The sequence below is a fragment of the Salmo salar genome, chromosome ssa13 (assembly GCF_905237065.1).
Source record: "Salmo salar chromosome ssa13, Ssal_v3.1, whole genome shotgun sequence".
Taxonomy (NCBI): domain Eukaryota; kingdom Metazoa; phylum Chordata; class Actinopteri; order Salmoniformes; family Salmonidae; genus Salmo; species Salmo salar.
In genome coordinates, this window is record NC_059454.1 from 19,571,200 (window position 1) to 19,590,277 (window position 19,078).

Consider the following 19,078-nt stretch of genomic DNA (forward strand, 5'->3'; position numbering starts at 1 on the left):
TACAGAACATTAATAGACAAGAACAGCTGAAGGACAGAACTACATCAATTTAGCTATGTAGCCTACATATCAATACATACACAAACTATCTAGGTCAAATAGGGGAGAGGCGTAGTGCCGAGAGTTGTTGTGCTGTGAGGTGTTGCTTTATCTGTTTTTTGAAAACAAGTTTGCTGTTTATTTGAGCAATATGAGATGGAAGGGAGTTCAATGCAATAATGGCTCTATATAATAAATATCTGCTCTCTTATTGGTCCTCATGTGATCTGAGTGCAGTGATTGGTTACAACAATTACCCATTCAACAATTGTGATTCCATATCTACAGCAGTTGACCTATATCTGTCTCTGTGATTGATTGGTGCCTTACCCCAGGTGGACGGTTCGGATGTGTCTCTGGATCCCTGAAGAGGTGCTGAGGACCTTTTCACAGTTCTTCCACAAGCACTTGAACATCACCTTCATGGAGTTCTGAAACACAACATAAGAGAAAACAGTGTAGTCAGTGTTGTTGTAGTGATCAGACCTGGGATCAAATACTATTTCAGGTATTTCAATTAGTTTTCAATACATTTCAAAACAAGTATACAGATAACTTTTATTTGAAAAAACAAGTAGTTGAAAATCAGAATGCATTGGGAAATACACTTACTCAAATACACTCCCATGCATTTAACCCTGGTATTATTTATTTTTTATTTGAAATAAGTATTTAAAAATACCTTCAAATACAATTTGGTCAACTATTTATTTTCTCTCACAAATAACCATTAAAATACTCAAATAAAAGTAGGCTACTTGTTTTGGCATGTGTATTTGAAAATACTTAAATACACAGGAAATAATATTTAAATAAGGAAGACTCTACTAGTCGAAACGCATTGCAGTTGTGTGTCCTGATGAACTATGATGATTCCTCCCATATGTATTATTTTGTAAATATACTGAAAAAATATATAAACACAAAATGAAACAATTTCTGAGATTTTGAATATAAGGAAATCAGGCCCTAATCTATGGATTTCCCATGAAAGGCAGGGGCGCAGCCATGGGTGGGCCTGGGAGGGCATAGGCCCACACACTTGGGAAACAGGCCGACCCACAGGGGTGGGCCAATCAGAATGAGTTTTTCCCCACAAAAGGGCTTTATTACAGACAGAAATACTCCTCAGCCAAATTCTCTATAACGATGTTGGAGGCGGCTTATGGTAGAGAAATTAACATTAAATTATCTGGCAACAGCTCAGGTGGACATTCCTGCAGTCAGCATGCCAATTGCACTTGAGACTTCTGTGCACATTTTAGAGTGGCCTTGTATTGTCCCCAGCACGAGGTGCACCTGTGTAATGATCATGCTCATTAATCAGCTTCTTGATATACGACACCTGTCAGGTGGATGGATTATTTTGACAAAGGATAAAATGCTCACTAACAGGGATGTAAAGACATTTTGCACAACATTTGAGAGAAATTTGCTTTTTGAGCGTATGGAAAATGTCTGGGATATTTTATTTCAGCTCATGAAACATGGGACCAACGCTTTACATGTTGCGCTTATATTTTTGTTCAGTGTACATTTTGTTAATAGTTCACAAAAGTGTATTGCAACGTACTGGCCGCCTACTCGTCTTCTTTCTTTAAATAACAAATACTCAAAAACACATGCATTTGAACCCAGGTCTGGTAGTGATTGCGGGGGAAAAACAAGATTGGGGCTTGAATCAACAACCCTGTGGTTACGGGGAGAGTGCACTACCACCTGTGACAAAAAGGTTTAGATCTCCTAGCAGAAGCTGTGTTCCACTCACACACTGGAAGGATACACAGAGAGTGAGGTAACAAAAAGAAAAGGAAAAAGGCCATTGGACCAGTACACAGACTATTAGACAAGCAGAAAAAGACCATTGGACCAGTACACAGACTATTAGACAAGCAGAAAAAGACCATTGGACCAGTACACAGACTATTAGACAAGCAGAAAAAGACCATTGGACCAGTACACAGACTATTAGACAAGCAGAAAAAGACCATTGGACCAGTACACAGACTATTAGACAAGCAGAAAAAGACCATTGGACCAGTACACAGACTATTAGACAAGCAGAAAAAGACCATTGGACCAGTACACAGACTATTAGACAAGCAGAAAAAGACCATTGGACCAGTACACAGACTATTAGACAAGCAGAAAAAGACCATTGGACCAGTACACAGACTATTAGACAAGCAGAAAAAGACCATTGGACCAGTACACAGACTATTAGACAAGCAGAAAAAGACCATTGGACCAGTACACAGACTATTAGACAAGCAGAAAAAGACCATTGGACCAGTACACAGACTATTAGACAAGCAGGCATGTGAAGATAGAAATCGGAGAGCAGGTTAGCAAGACAAACACAGAGGTGAAATTCTACATCCCTGTCACTCTGTGTCTCTGTATGTGTCTTTTTGTCTCACTCTCGCTCTACAGATCTCTCTCTAAAGAAGAATAATGTCATAATCCCTCAATATTTTTTTGTTTGGGGGGGGGCAGTGCCCTTGGACAGTGACCCTGATTTAATGTGGTCATGATCTCTACTTTGGGCTTTGACTGACAGACACACACACAGGCGTTCAACCTCTCAACAATAAAGGCTAGTATTTAGGAAGCTGTTAACCTCTTCAAATCTGAAAAAGTCAAACCTCAAAATAAGTATTTTAAACCTATATCAATCCCTTCTTTCCTCACATGCAGACTAAGGACATAGACAGAGCTGTGTTTTTCAGACTCGTATTTTCCCAGGCAGCATGCAGATCTCTGATGTTGGCAGTGGAGGGAGAAATGTGTTGGGACCTGCATCAGTAGTAATGACAGGCAGTGGGCGTAGGCTCTCCACCTTTTAACAGCTTCCAGAAAGGGAGAGACAGAGTGAGTGAGTGAGTGAGTGAGTGAGTGAGTGAGTGAGTGAGTGAGTGAGTGAGTGAGTGAGTGAGTGAGTGAGTGAGTGAGTGAGTGAGTGAGTGAGTGAGTGAGTGAGTGAGTGGGTGAGTGGGAAAGAGGAGGGAGAGGTGGGAGAGAGAGAAACTAAAAGACAAACTATAGAACAGGCTTATCGGCGGCTGATCAATTTAACGCTTTATACAGTCTATATTCTTATGCGATCCACACAATGCATAACACACAACAGCCCTAATGGCACTGGGAAACATAGGAATCATTTTCAGTGTTTCATAAAATCTGCAGCGTCTCAACAAACATTTACATATCCCTTAATGCCAAAAGTGTTTTCCTTCCATTGTAACACTATTACAGTAACACTGTAGTGATTAACACATTCCCTAAGCCTTTTATAGTACATGACTCCTCTACATAGTCAGATACATGTAGGATCTAAATTTGATCACCCTATTGCAGGAGAACTTTCCTGCAATGCAGGAAATGTTAAACTTGTAGTTTATTTGAGGTCTAAAAAGGCTTCTGAAGTTGGCAATTTCCACTTTGAAATGTCAGACTTGCTTTTCCCTTACGAAAAATGTATCAACCCCTACAAAAATGTCCATTAATTATAATCCACATAATAATTCACATTTCCTGTTACTGCAGGATTATTTTCCTGCTGTAGCAAACTGGCTCAAATTAAGACCCTACATCTGTAGTACACGACTCCACACAGTCAGATGCCCTGCTGCTACGGGACTACCCAGGTTGCTACTGTCTGCCAGTCAGGACTTAGCTAGGCAGCTTGTCATGGCCAACTACACAGTAAACTGCCTGTTAGGTTTACCCAGGGCAGGTTTATACACAAGGCATCCAAACTGTAATGATTTTATCTACAACCAGCTATTCATTAACAACCACACATGCATGTCAGTGCAAGTCTTATTGAGATGGCCTCCCAAGTCCTTGTGTACAGTTGATGGAATTTTTACAGTTTGTCTAGCACTGTGAAATGTTCTGTCACATCTTTACGAGCGAGGCTGAAGAACAAATGTTAAACATTAAAATAAGACGTTTAATTTAACGAATGACTTGACAAATGAGCACAATCCTTTGGTCCTGTAACTAGGGCTGTGGTGCCATGAAATCTCATCAGCCGGTGATTGTCAAGCAAATAACTGTCGGTCTCACGGTAATTGACTGTAAATTAACATGAACAGTGACTATGTTAGGTCCTGATGTGGCTATGTTAGGTCCGGATGTGACTATGTTAGGTTCAGATGTGGCTATGTTAGGTCCGGATGTGACTATGTTAGGTCCGGATGTGGCTATGTTAGATCCTGATGTGGCTATGTTAGGTCCGGATGTGGCTATGTTAGGTCCAGATGTGGCTATGTTAGGTTCAGATGTGGCTATGTTAGGTCCGGATGTGACTATGTTAGGTCCGGATGTGACTATGGTAGGTCCTGATGTGACTATGTTAGGTCCTGATGTGGCTATGTTAGGTCCGGATGTGACTATGTTAGGTTCAGATGTGGCTATGTTAGGTCCGGATGTGACTATGTTAGGTCCGGATGTGGCTATGTTAGATCCTGATGTGGCTATGTTAGGTCCGGATGTGGCTATGTTAGGTCCGGATGTGGCTATGTTGGGTACTGATGTGGCTATGTTAGGTCTGGATGTGGCTATGTTAGGTCCTGATGTGGCTATGTTAGGTCCGGATGTGGCTATGCCAAATGGCTGTGGGCTACACTAGTTCATTTAGCAGACAAGATTTGCTTAGAATTCTCACAGCCAAGATTTACTTATAATTCCGTGGCATTATTTTATAGTATTTGATAATATGAAGAATACAATTGAACAAAGCTGAAAAAAATAGAAACATTTTAGGGAGTGCGCACATGCGGCTTTTCTCTGTTGAGCGGTTAACAAAGAAATAGGTACTCCTAAACACTTAATTTAGAGTTATTAATGTAACTTCAGTTGTTCTACAAATGTTGGGCTATATGTTTTGATTTTTAATACATTGTAAGGCTGCATGACGAGACTCTAATGATGATTTGAAAGAAACCACTTGAAAGGCATGAACTCTGCTTTGTTTTCTTGCGCAGGCTGTACACACTACATCAGTCACTCATTCACAATTTGACAAGCAGTTGATAATGCCTCGAATTGTACAGTGGTGTCTCCTTTGTGGCCGTAATGCACCCTAAAAAAATCCATGCCTTTTGTAGCCCGGAGTGCTGTGTTGTGCCCTTGGCCCTGAGTGAGCTGCACAATCCGAAGCGCCTCTCAGTCACATGGTTCTCCGTCACATGATTGGGTCTTTCTGACAGGCTACAAGTGAAGACAGACACATCGGGATGCAACTGCGCGTGTCCTTATCCATTTCCGAGGTACATATTGAAGATATTGGAAGAACTGTCCATATTTACTTTTCGTCAGCCAACAAGATGAGTACCGTAAATTCCGGACTATAAGCCGCAACTTTTTTCCCAGGCTTTGAACCTCGCGGCTTAAACAATGACACGGCTAATATATGGATTTTTCCCGCTTTCAATTTTTCTTTCTCCAAAAAAACACATTCTGTGACGAGCTCAGTTTTTGGGCGGCATGAAGCTTTCATTAGACCAATGAAATTGCCAAACGGGTTACGGTCAAACAACTTTTTTGTTTACTGTTTAGATTAAATCGAGCGCTCTCAAACTTCCCATCATTCTGATTACGGTAGTCATTTTGTCACCCTCATCATGGCAAAGACACAGAGAAATGCATATGATGCAGCATTCAAGTTGAAGGCGATTGATCTGGCTGTTGGAAAAGGAAATAGAGCTGCTGCACGGGAGCTTGGTCTTAATGAGTCAATGATAAGACGTTGGAAACAGCAGCGTGAGGAATTGAGTCAGTGCAAAAAGACAACTAAAGCTTACTGCTAATTTTTTATTTTTTGTTACAAGCCGTGTTTCGTTAAAGCCTATTTATTTTTGTTACAAGCCGTGTTTCGTTAAAGCCTGTGTAAAGTTCATTTGTTTCAATGTACCGGTAGGCACCTGCGGCTTATAGACATGTGCGGCTTATTTATGTTCAAAATAATATATATATACACTGCTCAAAAAAATAAAGGGAACACTTAAACAACACAATGTAACTCCAAGTCAATCACACTTCTGTGAAATCAAACTGTCCACTTAGGAAGCAACACTGATTGACAATACATTTCACATGCTGTTGTGCAAATGGAATAGACAACAGGTGGAAATTATAGGCAATTAGCAAGACACCCCCAATAAAGGAGTGGTTCTGCAGGTGGGGACCACAGACCACTTCTCAGTTCCTATGCTTCCTGGCTGATGTTTTGGTCACTTTTGAATGCTGGCGGTGCTTTCACTCTAGTGGTAGCATGAGACGGAGTCAACAACCCACACAAGTGGCTCAGGTAGTGCAGCTCATCCAGGATGGCACATCAATGCGAGCTATGGCAAGAAGGTTTGCTGTGCCTGTCAGCGAAGTGTCCAGAGCATGGATGCGCTACCAGGAGACAGGCCAGTACATCAGGAGACGTGGAGGAGGCCGTAGGAGGGCAACAACCCAGCAGCAGGACCGCTACCTCCGCCTTTGTGCAAGGAGGAGCAGGAGAAGCACTGCCAGAGCCCTGCAAAATGACCTCCAGCAGGCCACAAAGCTGCATGTGTCTGCTCAAACGGTCAGAAACAGACTCCATGAGGGTGGTATGAGGGCCCGACGTCCACAGGTGGGGGTTGTGCTTACAGCCCAACACCGTGCAGGACGTTTGGCATTTGCCAGAGAACACCAAGATTGGCAAATTTTGATTTTGTTGTCAGCACATTCAACTATGTAAAGAAAAAAGTATTTAATAAGATTATTTCTTTCATTCAGATCTAGGATGTGTTGTTTAAGTGTTCCCTTTATTTTTTTGAGCAGTATATTTTTAAATTCAGTGGGTGCGGCTTATATTCAGGTGCGCTTAATAGTCCGGAAATTATGGTAGGCCTAACAGAAAAAGCACTAGCCTATGTCAATCTCCTATCCCCCATAGTACAAAAGTCGACCTATTCTATTTTGTGCAAGAAATAAATATTCCAAAAATAGTCTGGGACAGTTGTGGGATGCAATTGATTGCAAATTAATACAACCACTAACATAAAAAAAAACGTTTTTATGCAATGTGGCTGATGCAACAGATCAGAACGTTTAGCTTAAAATGTTGATAAACTATTAGGCTATTTCTTCACATTATAAGCGCAGCAATGCGCACATGGCAGTTATTTAACAAGTTATTTGGCCACTTTAGTTGTGATACAAACCTTATTAAAACATATAGGCCTATGGGCTAGGCTACATGAGGTGTGATACAAACCTTATTAAAACATATAGGACTATGGGCTAGGCTACATGAGGTGTGATATAAACCTTATTAAACATATAGGCCTATGGGCTAGGCTACATGAGGTGTGATATAAACCTTATTAAAACATATAGGCCTATGGGCTGGGCTACATGAGGTGTGATATAAACCTTATTAAAACATATAGGCCTATGGGCTAGGCTACATGAGGTGTGATATAAAGCTTATTAAAACATATAGGCCTATGGGCTAGGCTACATGAGGTGTGATACAAACCTTATTAAAACATATAGGACTATGGGCTAGGCTACATGAGGTGTGATATAAACCTTATTAAACATATAGGCCTATGGGCTAGGCTACATGAGGTGTGATATAAACCTTATTAAAACATATAGGCCTATGGGCTAGGCTACATGAGGTGTGATATAAACCTTATTAAAACATATAGGACTATGGGCTAGGCTACATGAGGTGTGATACAAACCTTATTAAAACATATAGGACTATGGGCTAGGCTACATGAGGTGTGATATAAACCTTATTAAACATATAGGCCTATGGGCTAGGCTACATGAGGTGGGCTAGGCTACATGGCCTCCAAACCCTCAAGCTGCATACTGGACCCTATTCCAACTAAACTACTGAAAGAGCTGCTTCCTGTGCTTGGCCCTCCTATGTTGAACATAATAAACGGCTCTCTATCCACCGGATGTGTACCAAGCTCACTAAAAGTGGCAGTAATAAAGCCTCTCTTGAAAAAGCCGAATCTTGATCCAGAAATTATAAAAAACTATCGGCCTATATCGAATCTTCCATTCCTCTCCAAAATTTTAGAAAAAGCTGTTGCACAGCAACTGACTGCCTTCCTGAAGACAAACAATGTATACGAAACGCTTCAGTCTGGTTTTAGACCCCATCATAGCACTGAGACTGCACTTGTGAAGGTGGTAAATGACCTTTTAATGACGTCAGACCGAGGCTCTGCATCTGTCCTCGTGCTCCTAGATCTTAGTGCCGCTTTTGATACCATCGATCACCACATTCTTTTGGAGAGATTGGAAACCCAAATTGGTCTACATGGACAAGTTCTGGCCTGGTTTAGATCTTATCTGTCGGAAAGATATCAGTTTGTCTCTGTGAATGGTTTGTCCTCTGACAAATCAATTGTAAATTTCGGTGTTCCTCAAGGTTCCGTTTTAGGACCACTATTGTTTTCACTATATATTTTACCTCTTGGGGATGTCATTCGAAAACATAATGTTAAATTTCACTGCTATGCAGACGACACACAGCTGTACATTTCAATGAAACATGGTGAAGCCCCAAAATTGCCCTCGCTAGAAGCCTGTGTTTCAGACATAAAGAAGTGGATGGCTGCAAACTTTCTACTTTTAAACTCGGACAAAACAGAGATGCTTGTTCTAGGTCCCAAGAAACAAAGAGATCTTCTGTTGAATCTGACAATTAATCTGGATGGTTGTACAGTCGTCTCAAATAAAACTGTGAAGGACCTCGGCGTTACTCTGGACCCTGATCTCTCTTTTGAAGAACATATCAAGACTGTTTCAAGGACAGCTTTTTTCCATCTACGTAACATTGCAAAAATCAGAAATTTTCTGTCCAAAAATGACGCAGAAAAATTAATCCATGCTTTTGTTACTTCTAGGCTGGACTACTGCAATGCTCTACTTTCCGGCTACCCGGATAAAGCACTAAATAAACTTCAGTTAGTGCTAAATACGGCTGCTAGAATCCTGACTAGAACCAAAAAATTTGATCATATTACTCCAGTGTTAGCCTCCCTACACTGGCTTCCTGTTAAGGCAAGGGCTGATTTCAAGGTTTTACTGCTAACCTACAAAGCATTACATGGGCTTGCTCCTACCTATCTTTCCGATTTGGTCCTGCCGTACATACCTACACGTACGCTACGGTCACAAGACGCAGGCCTCCTAATTGTCCCTAGAATTTCTAAGCAAACGGCTGGAGGTAGGGCTTTCTCCTATAGAGCTCCATTTTTATGGAATAGTCTGCCTACCAATGTGAGAGACGCAGACTCAGTCTCAACCTTTAAGTCTTTACTGAAGACTTATCTCTTCAGTAGGTCCTATGATTAAGTATAGTCTGGCCCAGGAGTGTGAAGGTGAACGGAAAGGCTGGAGCAACGAACCGCCCTTGCTGTCTCTGCCTTGCCGGTTCCCCTCTTTCCACTGGGATTCTCTGCCTCTAACCCTTTTACAGAGGCTGAGTCACTGGCCTACTGGTGTTCTTCCATGCCGTCCATGGGAGGGGTGCGTCACTTGAGTGGGTTGAGTCACTGACGTGGTCTTCCTGTCTGGGTTGGCGCCCCCCCTTGGGTTGTGCCATGGCGGAGATCGTTGTGGGCTATACTCGGCCTTGTCTTAGGACGGTAAGTTGGTGGTTGGAGACATCCCTCTAGTGGTGTGGGGGCTGTGCTTTGGCAAAGTGGGTGGGGTTATATCCTGCCTGTTTGGCCCTGTCCGGGGTATCATCGGATGGGGCCACAGTGTCTTCTGATCCCTCCTGTCTCAGCCTCCAGTATTTATGCTGCAGTAGTTTATGTGTCGGGGGCTAGGGTCAGTCTGTTACATCTGGAGTATTTCTCTTGTCTTATCCGGTGTCCTGTGTGTATTTAAATATGCTCTCTCTAATTCTCTCTTTCTCTCTTTCTGTCTTTCTCTCGGAGGACCTGAGCCCTAGGACCATGCCTCAGGACTACCTGGTATGATGACTCCTTGCTGTCCCCAGTCCACCTGGCCGTGCTGCTGCTCCAGTTTCAACTGTTCTGCCTGCGGCTATGGAACCCTGACCTGTTCACCGGACGTGCTTGTTGCACCCTCGACAACTACTATGATTATTATTATTTGACCATGCTGGTCATTTATGAACATTTTAACATTTTAACATTTTGACCATGTTCTGTTATAATATCCACCCTGCACAGCCAGAAGAGGACTGGCCACCCCTCATAGCCTGGTTCCTCTCTAGGTTTCTTCCTAGGTTTTTGGCCTTTCTAGGGAGTTTTTCCTAGGGAGTTTTTCCTAGCCACCGTGCTTCTTTCACATGCTTTGCTTGCTGTTTGGGGTTTTAGGCTGGGTTTCTGTACAGCACTTTGAGAATATCAGCTGATGTACGAAGGGCTATATAAAAATAAATTTGATTTGATTTGATTTGATACAAACCTTATTAAAACATATAGGACTATGGGCTAGGCTACATGATGTGTGATATAAACCTTATTAAACATATAGGCCTATGGGCTAGGCTACATGAGGTGTGATATAAACCTTATTAAAACATATAGGCCTATGGGCTTGGCTACATGAGGTGTGATACAAACCTTATTAAAACATATAGGACTATGGGCTAGGCTACATGAGGTGTGATATAAACCTTATTAAACATATAGGCCTATGGGCTAGGCTACATGAGGTGTGATATAAACCTTATTAAAACATATAGGCCTATGGGCTAGGCTACATGAGGTGTGATATAAACCTTATTAAAACATATAGGCCTATGGGCTTGGCTACATGAGGTGTGATATAAACCTTATTAAACATATAGGCCTATGGGCTAGGCTACATGAGGTGTGATATAAACCTTATTAAAACATATAGGCCTATGGGCTAGGCTACATGAGGTGTGATATAAACCTTATTAAAACATATAGGCCTATGGGCTAGGCTACATGAGGTGTGATATAAACCTTATTAAAACATATAGGCCTATGGGCTAGGCTACATGAGGTGTGATATAAACCTTATTAAAACATATAGGCCTATGGGCTTGGCTATATGAGGTGTGTGACTATTATTAGAAAAAGTAGGGGGAAAAAGGCATTGTTTCTTATCTTTGGCATCATTACCAAGTGATCATATATAATTCACAAGAGACTATTCTTGATTTAATCTTGTCTTTACATATACTAAATATATGTTTGACATTTGTTTTGATTTAGAATGGACCATTATAATGCACCTGTATCGAAACAGGAGCAGTGGGGAAAAAATACATGTCATGTATGCACTTAAATAGTGAATGGAGGACGCTTTTCCCCGTGGATTATTTTCATGCCAGCCAGGTAGGCTACACTCCTGCTGTAAATATAAACAATGTGCTTAATATTAGGAAAGTTGAGTAATAAATATAGTAGGCCTAGCCAATAGAAAGCTGATGTGATCCTCCTCTTTTTATTACTCTGTTTTCTCCTGCATGAAGTGGTTGATTTGATTTCTGAAACACATTTGCATTGATGTCAGAGTGATTAGAGGGACAATAGAGTGCTGAGTACCAGGCAGTTAGCAAGTCTGGTAGGCTACTAATGACCAGCAGCAGCAGCAGCATCTGAGCTTGGAGAAGCCTATTTACCGTGACTAAGTGATCATGTGGAATTTGACTCCCTTCATGACTCATGACCGCCGGTGTGGCGGTAATACGGTCACCGCAACAGCCCTACCTGTCACACAGTTTAATCATAATTTGGTTCAAGTGCTTAATAACGGATAGGCTACAACATGTTTGTCCTATTCTGGAGATGCTAGTCAATGAGTGCAGTCCCATCTAGAAAAACTTCATTCACCATTACTTTTGTCTTTGTTTCCTGTCAGGATATTGCATTTCTATGGCCTGGCCTGCTGCATGGTGTACGAACTTGTGTTTCAGCCGACATGGTCTCTGTTACTTCTGGAGTTGGATCCACACACTCCTATATCAAATCAAATCAAATTTTATTTGCCACATGCACAGAATACAACAGGTGTAGACCTTAACCTACTTACAAGCCATTAACCAACAATGCAGTTTTAAGAAAATATAATTTAGAAAAGATTTACTAAATAAAGTAACGTAAAAAACAAAAAATGTAAGTAACACAATAAAATAACAATAATGAGGCTATATACAGGGGGTACCGGTACCGAGTCAATGTGAGGGGGTACAGGTTAGTCGAGGTAATTTGTAGATGTAGGTAGGGGTAAAGTGACTATGCATAGATAATAAAAAGTGAGTAGCGGCAGTGTAAAAACAATGGGGGGGGGGTCAATGCAAATAATCCGGGTGCCCATTTGATTAATTGTTCAGCAGTCTAATGGCTTGGGGGCAGAAGCTGTTAAGGAGCCTTTTGGACCTAGACTTGGCACTCCAGTATCGCTTGCCGTGCGGTAGCAGAGAGCACAGTCAATGACTTGGGTGACTGGAGTCTTTGACAATTTTTTGGGCCTTCCTCTGACACTGCCTAGTATATAGGACCTGGATAGCAGTAAGCTTGGCCCCAGTGATGTACTGGGCTGTACACACTACACTTTGTAGCGCCTTACGTCGGATGCCGAGCAGTTGCCATACCAGGCGGTGATGCAACCAGTCAGGATGCTCTCAATGGTGCAGCTGGAGAACTTTTTGAGGATCTGAGGACCCATGCCCAATCTTTTCAGTCTCCTGAGGGGGAATAGGCGTTGTCGTGCCCAATTCACGACTGTTTTGGTGTGTTTGGACCATGATAGTTTGTTGGTGATGTGGACACCAAGGAACTTGAAACTCGCCCCGCTCCACTACAGCCCCGTCGATGTGAATGAGGGCGTGTTTGGCCCTCCTTTTCCTGTAGTCCATGATCATCTCCTTTGTCTTGCTCACATTGAGGGAGAGGTTGTTGTCCTGGCACCAAACTGCCAGGTCTCTGACCTCCTCCATATAGGCTGTCTCATTATTGTCGGTGATCAGGCCTACCACCGTTGTGTCGTCAGCAAACTTAATGATTGTGTTGGAGTCGTGCTTGGTCAGGCAGTCGTGGGTGAACAAGGAGTACAGGAGGGGATGCACCCCTGAGGGCACGCAGCCCTGAGGGATCCCCATGTTAAGGATCAGCATCGCAGATGTGTTGTTGCCTACCTTTACCACCTGGGGGCGGCCCGTCAGGAAGTCCAGGATCCAGTTGCAGAGGGAGATGTTTAGTCCCAGTGTCCTTAGCTTAGTGATGAGCTTTGTGGGTACTATGGTGTTGAACACTGAGCTGTATTTTGTGACCAAGCTTTAATTTCCTGACTGATGTCTTGAGATGTTGCTTCAATATATCCACATAATTTTCAATTCCTCGTGATGCCATCTATTTTGTGAAGTGCACCAGTCCCTCCTGCAGCAAAGCACCCCCACAACATGATGCTGCCACCCCCATGCTTCACGGTTGGGATGGTGTTCTTCGCCTTGCAAGCATTCCCCTTTTTCCTCCAAACATAACAATGGTAATTATGGCCAAACAGTTCTATTTTTGTTTCATCAGACCAGAGAACATTTCTCCAAAAAGTACGATCTTTGTCCCCATGTGCAGTTGCAAACCGTAGTCTGGCTTTTCTATGGTGGTATTGGAGCAGTGGCTTCTTCCTTGCTGAGCGGCCTTTCAGGTTATGTCGATATAGGACTGATTTTACTGTGGATATAGATACTTTTGTACCTGCTTCCTCCAGAATCTTCATAAGGTCCTTTGCTGTTGTTCTGGGATTGATTTGCACTTTTCACACCAAAGTACGTTCATCTGTAGGAGACAGAACGCGTCTCCTTCCTGAGCGGTATGACGGCTGCGTGGTCCCATGGTGTTTATACTTGCTTACTATTGTTTGTACAGATGAAAGTGGTACCTTCAGGCATTTGGAAATTGTTCCCAAGGATGAACCAGACTTGTGGAGGTCTACAATTCGCTGATTTTTAAAAATGTTCCGATGATGTCAAGCAAAGTGGCACTAAGCTTGAAGGTAGGCCTTGAATTACATCCACAGGTACACCTCCAATTGACTCAAATTATGTCAATTAGCCTATCAGAAGCCTTTAAAGCCATGACATCATTGTCTGGAATTTTCCAAGCTGTTTAAAGGCACAGACAACTTAGTGTATGTAAACTTCTGACCCACTGGAATTGTGATACAGTGAATTATAAGTGAAATAATCTGTCTGTAAACAATTGTTGGAAAAATTACTTGTGTCATGCACAAAGTAGATGTCCTAACCGACCTGCTAAATGTCACGTCCTGACCAGTATAAGGGGTTATTTGTTATTGTAGTTTGGTCAGGGCGTGGCAGGGGTGTGTTTGGTTTGTGTTGTTGGGATTTTGGGGTTAGTTGTATGGTCCTTATTTTTATATTTCTACGTTCCCTTTTAGGTGTTGTATTTCTTTGTTTTGGCCTGGTATGGCTCTCAATCAGGGACAGCTGTACATCGTTGTCACTGATTGGGAGTCATACTTAGGTAGCCCTTTTTTCCACTGTGTTTGTGGGAAGTTGTTTTTGCACTGCTGTGTGTAGCCTGCAAGACTGTTTAGCTGTCGTGCGTTTTTCTTGTTTTGTGTTCTCTTCAATAAAGTTTAAGATGTTCACGAGACCCGCTGCGCCTTGGTCCACTACCTGTGACAACGGCCGTTACACTAAAACTATAGTTTGTTAACAAGAAATTATGTAAACTTCCGACTTCAACTGCATGTGTTATGTTTTTACACCCCCTGCTATAATGTGGCTAAAGAGTTACTTGTCTAACAGAACACAGAGGGTGTTCTTTAATGGAAGCCTCTCAAATATGATCCAGTTAGAATCAGGAATTCCCCAGGATAGCTGTTTAGGCCCCTTGCTTTTTTCAATTTTTACTAACGACATGCCACTGACTTGAGTAAAGCCAGAGTGTCTATGTATGCGGATGACTCAACACTATACACGTCAGTTACTATAGCGACTGAAATGACTGCAACACTCAACAAAGAGCTGCAGTTAGTTTCAGAGTGTGTGGCAAGGAATAAGTTAGCCCTAAATATTTATAAAACTAAAAGCATTGTACTTGGAACAAAACACTCACTGAACCCTAAACCTCAACTAAATCTTGTAATAAACAATGTGGAAATTGAGCTAGTTGAGATGACTAAACTGATTGGAGTAACCTTAGATTGTAAACTGTCAAAGTCAAAACATATTGATGCAGTAGTAGCTAAGATGGGGAGAAGTCTGTCTATAATAAAGCGTTGCTCTGCCTTTTTAACAACACTATCAACAAGACACGTCCTACAGGCCCTAGTTTTGTCACACCTTGACTACTGTTCAGTCGTGTGGTCAGGTGCCACAAAAAAGGACTTAGGAAAATTGCAATTGGTTCAGAACAGGGCAGCCCGGCTGGCCCTTGGATATACACAAAGAGCTAATATTAATAATATGCATCACTACTTTTATTTATGAGAGGTATTGACATGTTGAATGCACCGAGCTGTCTGTCTAAACTACTGGCACACAGCTCGGACACCCATGCATACCCCACAAGACAAGCCACAAGAGGTCTCTTCACAGTCCCCAAGTCCAGAACAGACTATGGGAGGCACAAAGTACTACATAGAGCCATGACTACATGGAACTCTATTCCACATCAAGTAACTCATGCCAGCAGTAAAATTTGATTTAAAAAACACCTTATGGAACAGCGGGGACTGAAGCAACACAAACATTGGCACAGACACACACATGCATACACACACAATAACATACACACTATACATAAACATGGATTTAGTACTGTAGATATGTGGTAGTGGTGGAGTAGGGGCCTGAGGGCACACAGTGTGTTGTGAAATCTGTGAATGTGTTGTAATGTTTTTAAAATTGTATAAACTGCCTTAATTTTGCTGGACCCCAGGAAGAGTAGCTGTTGCTTTGGCAGCATCTTAGTCCTGTATTGAAACTTTGCCTGTTTGATTGTTTGTCTGAGGGTATAGCGGGATTTCTTATAAGCGTCCGGATTAGTGTCCCGCTCCTTGTAAGCGGCAGCTCTAGCCTTTAGTTTGGTGCGGACGTTTTCTGAAATTCATGGCATCTGGTTGGGATATGTATGTACGGTCCCTATTGGGACGACGTTGTCGATGCACTTATTGATGAAGGTGGTATACTCCTCAATGCCATTGGATGGGGTTGTTCCGTCTTACCGGATGGGGTTGTTCTGTCCTGCTAAACCCCTCCGGTCTCCACTCCTATATCTGAGCCTCTCCAGTCTCCACTCCTATATCTATATCTGAGCCTCTCCAGTCTCCACTCCTATATCTGTATCTGAGCCCCTCCAGTCTCCACTCCTATATCTGAGCCCCTCCAGTCTCCACTCCTATATCTAAGCTCCTCCAGTCTCCACTCCTATATATGAGCCCCTCCAGTCTCCACTCCTATATATGAGCCCCTCCAATCTCCACTCCTATATATGAGCACCTCCAGTCTCCACTCCTATATCTGAACTAGAGGTCGACCGATTATGATTTTTCAAGCCAATTACAACAATACTGAATGAACACTTATTTTAACTTAATATAATACATCAATAAAATCTATTTAGTCTCAAATAAATAATGAAACAAGTTCAATTTGGTTTAAATAATGCAAAAACAAAGTGTTGGAGAAGAAAGTAAAAGTGCAATATGTGCCATGTAAGAAAGCTAACGTTTAAGTGCCTTGCTCAGAACATGAGAACATATGAAAGCTGGTGGTTCCTTTTAACATGAGTCTTCAATATTCCCAGGTAAGAAGTTTTAGGTTGTAGTTATTATAGGAATTATAGGACTATTTCTCTCTATACCATTTGTATTTCATATACCTTTGACTATTGGATGTTCATATAGGCACTTTAGTATTGCCAGTGTAACAGTGTAGCTTCCGTCCCTCTCCTCGCTCCTACCTGGGCTCGAACCAGGAACACATCGTCAACAGCCACCCTCGAAGCAGCGTTACCCATGTAGAGCAAGGGGAACAACTACTCCAAATCTCAGAGCGAGTGACGTTTGAAACGCTATTAGCGCGCACCCGCTAACTAGCTAGCCATTTCACATGGGTTACACCAGCCTAATCTCGGGGGTTGATAGTCTTGAAGTCATACACAGCGCAATGCATTGCGAAGAATTGCGAAGAGCTGCTGGCAAAACGCACGAAGGTGCTGTTTGAATGAATGCTTACGAGCCTGCTGCTGCCTACCATCGCTCAGTCAGACTGCTCTATAAAATATCAAATCATAGACTTAATTATAACATAATAACACACAGAAATACAAGCCTTTGGTCATTAATATGGTCGAATCCGGAAACTATCATTTTGAAAACGAAACGTTTATTATTTCAGTGAAATACGGAACCGTTCCGTATTTCATCTAACGGGTGGCATCCCTAAGTCTAAATATTCCTGTGACATTGCACAACCTTCAATGTTATGTCATAATTATGTACAATTCTGGCAAATTAATTATGGCCTTTAAAGAAAGGCATTGATGTTTATGGTTATGTACATTGGTGCAACGACAGTGCTTTTTCGCAAATGCGCTTGTTAAATCTTCACCCGTTTGTCGAAGTAGGCTGTGATTCGATGAGAAATTAACAGGCACCGCATCGATTATATGCAACGCAGGACACGTTAGATAAACTAGTAATATCATCAACCATGTGTAGTTAACTAGTGATTATGTTAAGATTGATAGTTTTTTATAAGATAAGTTTAATGCTAGCTAGCAACTAACCTTGGCTTCTTGCTGCCCTCGCGTAACAGGTAGTCAGCCTGCCATGCAGGCTCCTCGTGGAGTGCAATGTAAGGCAGGTGGTTAGAGCGTTGGACCAGTAACCGGAAGGTTGCAAAAACGAATCCCCGAATCCCCCCTGAACAAGGCAGTTAACTAGGCCATCATTGAAAATAAGAATGTGTTCTTAATCTGACTTGCCTAGTTAAATAAAGGTGCAAAAAAAAACATTGGCAAATCGGTGGCCAAAAATACCGATTAACGATTGTTATGAAAACTTTAAATCGGCCCTAATTAATCGGCCATTCCGATTAATCGCTCGACCTCTAATCTTAACCCCTCCAGTCTCCACTCCTATCTCTGAGCCCCTCCTGTCTCCACTCCTATATATGAGCCCCTCCAGTTTCCACACCTATATCTGAGCCCCTCCAGTCTCCACTCCTGTCTCTGAGCCCCTCCAATCTCCACTCCTATATATGAGCCCCTCCAATCTATGAGCCCCTCCAGTCTCCACACCAATATATGAGCCCCTCCAAACTCCACTCCTATATATGAGCCCCTCCAGTCTCCACTCCTATATATGAGCCCCTCCAGTCTCCACTCCTATATATGAGCCCCTCCAGTCTCCACTCCTATATCTGAGCCCCTCCAGTTTTCACTCCTATATATGAGCCCCTCCAGTCTCCACTCCTATATCTGAGCCCCTCCAGTTTTCACTCCTATATCTGAGCCCCTCCAGTCTCCACTCCTATATCTGAGCCCCTCCAGTTTTCACTCCTATATCTGTCACAGTGGAGTAATGAGATTCTTCTCCCTCTCTCAGCTACCTACAGCTGAAGCCTCATATTCCCTCCTTTCAGTCCTTCCCTACTTCCCTCCTCCTTTCCTCCTCCACCCTAAAACCCCACATCTTTTTATTCCCCCTCTTCTCTCTTCCTCCATCCCAAATCTCTTTTTACACCCCCTCCTTCCTCTCTAAACTCTCTTTTTACACACCTCCTCCCCTTTCCCCCTCCTAACTCCCCTCTTCCTCTCGGAGGTGGGTGAGGGGGCTAATGGCTCTTCTTGATACTGAAACCACATTTACGTCATGGACTGTTTCCACCGCATGAAAAGACAAGGGAAGAAAATGGAGAGCGAGAGGGAAAGAGAGAGTGAGAACACACTCCATCACGCTCAGAGGCGTTAAGATTGACAGGCCTTATCTCAGGACCAAACTTGTGTCACAGGATCCTAACGTTGGTTTCAGAGGCCCCAGACATTAC

At 42.5% G+C, this 19,078-nt stretch overlaps 1 protein-coding gene across 1 annotated transcript in view; it reads right to left on the reverse strand.

The window, feature by feature from the left end:
• Positions 1-19,078, reverse strand: part of LOC106566587 (zinc finger protein 704) — a 115,854-nt gene that overhangs the window by 12,727 nt on the left and 84,049 nt on the right. The window contains 1 exon segment of the mRNA XM_014134727.2: positions 370-470. Within this exon segment, the coding sequence (XP_013990202.2) occupies positions 370-470 (101 nt within the window).